We start from the raw sequence: 5,215 nt of genomic DNA, 5'->3' as shown, positions 1-5,215 counted from the left end.
CGCCTACTGCAACTTGTTCTCTCTTGTAACCTTGTCCCTCCCTGCAGGAGCTCAGTGAGATGCTGTACACCGACCGGCCAGACTGGCAAAGCGTGATGCAGTATGTAGCCCAGATCTACAAGTATTTTGAAACGTGAACCCTGAGAGCCTGAGAACGTCTGCCCCTGGGAAGCATCAGCCACTCTCCACAGCTTCTACCTGTCTACCTCCCCACCTGCAAAGCTGTCAAAGGAAGCCTCTTTGGGGACTCTGAGCAACCCCAAAGTGAACGGCGAGGTCATCACGTACCACGCTTGTCAGGGTGCGCTTCGGTGTATGAGTTGGAGAAGCTTCTCTCCCCCGTGGGATGTTTCTAGAGAGCCAGGGGTCCCTCCAGCTCCAAGATCCCACACGCAGGCTCGTTTCCACAAGAACCAGTGCAACATCTCACGTCACATGTGACTTAACTCAGGGTCTGCTTAGGGATTCTGAGACTGCCATCCTTGCACAACCAACTGCGGTCTTTCTAATCAGGGACCTGCTTTAATTCAAGAGCTTAGCTTTTGCCGTTACAGAAACTTGGCCCGTGTCACCACTCTCCCTTCCCATCACCAAAAACAAACAAACAAAAACATTTGCCCTTGAGCAACCAAGAGACACACAAACGAGCAAGAACAATATAGGCCCTTTGGAGAAATATGCTCACGTTCTAAGTCATCATGTTGAATGCTTAGAACATGATGCAGATTTTTAGATCTGACAGTCCCTTGTTTGATTATTTGGGTGAAAAGTACAATAGGTGAGGTGCTCATGAACTTCTGTGGAAATTGTCTCTGTGTCCGCCGTGAGGTCCCATGGATGAGAAGTTGCGGGTTGTGTTAGTGGGCCCAGTCAGCTGTGTCACCCACACACCCCATCTGGCCCGTCCCCTGGCCTGGCTCAGTGAGAGATTTGCAGGCCGAAAGGAGACTGCAGGGGTCATCCACTCGTTGCCTGTCGCCCTCCACTTAGTCAGACTCCCGTTTGCCTTCACCCAGTCTGGCTGGCGTGGGGCCTGGAGAGAAAGCCTGTGTGGGTGCAACATGTCAGGACTTTGTGCGTTGGTTGAGAGTGTGTATTTCATGAGAGACCCGGGAGGTAATAAATATATTTTTCCTTTATTTCTACTCTGAACTTCCTTAGCTGGAAGAACTTCATCAGGCCCATTATTCTTTCCTGGGCCAAAAGGTGGCCATTGGGTTGGGCGGTGATGATTAAAAAGCAACAACAACGAGGCCATTGTCTGTACGTGGCAGAGATGCGGAGGGCGCAGCTCGCCGGTACATCAGATCCCCATGTCTGCTGCTCCAGGTAAAGATCATCCCACAGTCTGCAAGCCACTGGGAATTGCAGTCCTACCACTGATGCTTACAGGAAATCTGTGATTGCTGCACCCCTTGAGTAGAGACTGTGGGTTCAGCCACCACGCTGGGAGAGGAATGAATTCCCAGAGGAGTCTGACCCCCATACTCCACACCAGCAATTTGGGTGTCTGGGCTCTGCAGGTGGGGCCAACCCTTAGTCTTAAGCTGTCTGACAACCTGAGGAGAGATGCTCTGCCTCCCCACCCTGCCGGTGGGTCTCAGCCCTGGCTCTGTATCAGAATCTCCCAGGGAGTTTTGTGAAAAACAGCCAGTTAACTGGTGACTCAGAGTGTCTGGAGCGGGGCCCAGGATGCCTTCTGCACATTTAAAAACTCCCGAGTGTTTGCATTGCATGGCTCCACAGAGAGCCTCTGGGGGGAGAGGCCCTCTCATCCATAGCTGTGGACATTCTGAGCAGGGCTCATTCCTCACTAGCCCCTTTGTGCTTAAATGGACAAACCGGTCCCTTCCTGGGAAAGGCAATCAAATGAAAGTGATTTCATTGGATGCTTTGTGCATCTGCCTTCTGTTGGCTTGCCTGATGTGTTTGCATCCTCTCACTGGTTCTGCTTGGCACACTTTGAGTGCAGGTGGAAGTGGTAGCATCCCAAGCTGTTTATTGTTGTACTTACCTGGGGCTTGTGCAGGTGTTTTGGGTGATGGTTTTCAAAGAGCTCTGGGACAAGAGTGATGGGTATGCCAGGCACCCTGCCCAAGACCACATTGCTGGTGGTGGCCCTTCACCCGTTCTTGTGTGTGTCGTGCCACCTTAGGGTTGAAAAGGAGGGAGACACCACATGGAAGAAAGGCTGTTCTATCTCTCTCCTAACACGAGGAAGCAGTGTGGTCATTGTCCTTGTCAGTGAGCATGCTTCTAGGGGAGGAAACCTGTGCTCTCTGCTCAGAAGCAGGACCACCAGGCAGTGTTGCAGGGCAGACACCCTTTTGGGGTCTGGAGAGAGAGATGGGTCCTAGCTGGGTGAAGGATCAGGCCTGCCAGCCCAGCAGCTCTGTGCAGCAGAGCTAGCAGCTCTCTTGCAGGGAGAAGTGGCCTGCTGGTGTGTGGAGGTGCGGGGCCGCAGAGGAGCCACATTGGAAGTCGGCTTTTTGGTCAGGCCCTTTCCCAGCCCAGGTTAGGCCACACTGGATAAGTATTTTAGATCTAGTTCTCAATTAGAGAACTCAAGAGCCCCAAACCCCAGTGTTTTCAAATTAGTTCTGACTCAGCGCGGCCCCGTAGGACAGAGTCGAACTGCTCCATAGGGCTCCTAAGGCTGCCGGCGTTCGAGAAGCAGACAGTCTCATTTGTTTTTGTCCCTTTGAGCAGCAGCCACGCACTTACCCACAGTGCCACCGCGGCGTCATTCAGGGCACACGGCAAAAGGGACAAGTTGACAAACTGAAAAAACAAGGGATCATCTTCTTGCTTCTTGCACTCACACTGCATTGCATCCTTTTTTCACCCCACCTTCTTCAGCCTTTAAATGGCCAAATCTTCATTTAACATCCATGGAGTGTTACAAAGCCTTTTTGTTTTCCCCTTTCTTGATACTTCTTATACCAAAACTGTGAAATTCCAGACCCAGGAGAGTGGAGGGCTTTCTCTAAGAGAGAGGAGGCTGGCGCTCTCTGGGCTGTTGGGTGGTCTCAGAGACTTGAATTTCAGTTGATGGTGGCTCCTGCCCCGCCGGGATGACTTTCTGCACAACCGGGCCGGTCCCCACTCTTCTCGCTTCAGGATCGACTTGAGTCTTTTGCTTTCGTTCTCCGTTCATTGTTGTTTCTTAGCGTTTGCAGGAACCCTGCCAAGTGCCATGAGGTGTCAGACAAAACATGCCTTCCAAAGTGATTCTCCGTCTAGCAGTGATGGCTACCGTCAGCGTCTCTTCCTTTCTCCAGCAAAGCTTTCTCTCACTCTCTTCCCCGAGCCTCTTGAGGGGAGGGCAGCCTTTCCCTGGAGAATGAGGACAGAGGCCTCAGCTTCTTAAAATATAAATCCCGTTGCCAAATCCAGGACTAGTTCTGATCATTCCAAAGCTCCAGTGCCATTTTTGAGATACACTCCCAACAGCATGCAGTAACGATTATAAGCCAGCCACCTGTCTTAAAAGTATTTTTAATAGCAACACTTGCCCAAGTTCACTGATGAATCCCTTCTCTGACCTGTTAGAATTTGCTAACTGTGTCACATCCTGAGTAGCGCACTGATTTTAGCTACATTAGTTGAATGCAATCAGTGACATCCTTGGCCTCATTTCTCTGTTTCTATAAAGAATATACTAGATTGTATGAAGCATTGTCAGGATATGACATGCTAACATAGATGTATTTAAATTTTAACATGTAAGTATACAGTGTATGACTGTAACATTTCTAATAAATATACTTTGTTTCGGTCTCATTGCGAATAGTCCTAATTTATAGTAGCAAAAACAAAAAGCAAACCCACTGTCATCTACCACTTACGGCGCCCCGATATCAGGCTTCCGAGGCTATACATCTTTACAGGAGCAGCTAGCCTCAGTCTTTTCCGAGGGAGCAGCTAGTGGTTTTGAACCACTGACCTTGCAGTTAGCAGTCTAGCACTCACCCAACAATGACATCTAAACTCCTAGTTTGTTTTTTCCCCCCAAAGTGCTAAACAAACATACATTTAGTCTGTATTCAAGCCAGCATCTGCTTGTGGACATTCCTTGTCAGGCCCTGGTCCCCACTGCATAGCTCTGGCTGACAATGCAGAAGTTCTAAGGTCCTGTCCACCATTAGCAGCCCTTGTTATGTTGTGATTGTGTGCCTGAGTCGATTCCAACTCACTGTGATCCTACAGGACAGAGTAGGCCTGCCCTACAGGGTTTTCTAGGCTAATCTACATGGGTGTAGATCACCAGTTCTTTTCTCCCAAAAAGCCAATAGTGGATTTGAACTACTGACTTTTTGCTTCGCAGCCAATTGCTTAGCCATTGTGCCACCAGTGCTCCTTGTGCTTATTACAGTCTGTTGTGAAAGCTGTCCTTGGTGCCACACAGTTCTGCAGAGCTGCAGGTAGACCTGGAAGATGTTGCTCATCCCACAGACCATTGAGCTCCGTGTTTAAGCTTGAGATCAGATGCTGCCTGGGACCTTTCAAACCATAGCCTGGCTGGTGGTGCTTAGGAGAGGATCATAGCATCGCCGAAGACGAGTCTCCTGGACGCGCGGGCTCACAGGCCTTCTCAGGGATCACTGCCTCTTGTCTGGGGTCAGGTGGGTGACCAGTCTGCCCCTGGGAGAGGAGGAAGGAGGATGCACATCCTGGAATATGCACTTCTCAGAATGGCAACTTCCGGTCTGGGAGACCAAGTGAGGCCAGCAGCCACCACTCACATTGGTCAAATGTTGGGAAGAGGTTTGTCCAGGAGTTACGGAGTTATGTCAGTTCATAGCTGCTTCCCGTCCTCCATTTCTAGCACACAGAGAGACGCATGGATACTCGCATATGCATTCTAAAGATGTGGGTGTCACCGCATTTGTGAACAAGCTCTCCATTGTGTGCCACTGTTTTAGACCAATCAGGACAGGTCCTATTGGTACTGTTGGTATTGATCACTGGGCCTGGTACTCATTCAGCATCATTAAGGGTACTCACATTGACGGCCACCACCACCCCACCCCACCCCCATGTATCAGAGAACTGTGTCCGTATGGTTTTTACTGGCTGATTTTTATTTTTTTTAAGCAAATCACCATGCCTTCCTTCCCAAGCACCTCTGGGTAGACTCAAACCTCCCACCTTTTGGCTAAGAGCTGAGTGCCTTACCCTCGGGATCATCCAGGGATTTCTCGGACCTGAAGCC

The 5,215-nt window shown here is 50.1% G+C and overlaps 1 protein-coding gene across 1 annotated transcript in view; it reads left to right on the top strand.

Moving 5' to 3' along the window:
* The window catches only part of SPECC1 (sperm antigen with calponin homology and coiled-coil domains 1), a 369,887-nt gene extending 366,104 nt beyond the window's left edge, over positions 1-3,783 (top strand). The window contains exon 14 of the mRNA XM_045293384.1: positions 48-3,783. Coding sequence (XP_045149319.1) covers positions 48-137 — 90 coding nt within the window. The 3' untranslated portion in view covers positions 138-3,783. The remainder of the gene's footprint in view (positions 1-47) is intronic.
* The last annotated feature ends 1,432 nt before the right edge of the window (positions 3,784-5,215 follow it).

The sequence above is a fragment of the Echinops telfairi genome, unplaced genomic scaffold (assembly GCF_000313985.2).
Source record: "Echinops telfairi isolate 266 unplaced genomic scaffold, ASM31398v2 ScPeMD7_2010;HRSCAF=2546, whole genome shotgun sequence".
NCBI classification, from domain to species: domain Eukaryota; kingdom Metazoa; phylum Chordata; class Mammalia; order Afrosoricida; family Tenrecidae; genus Echinops; species Echinops telfairi.
The sequence above is the reverse complement of the archived record's forward strand: the minus strand, read 5'-3'. Positions and strand labels throughout refer to the sequence as shown.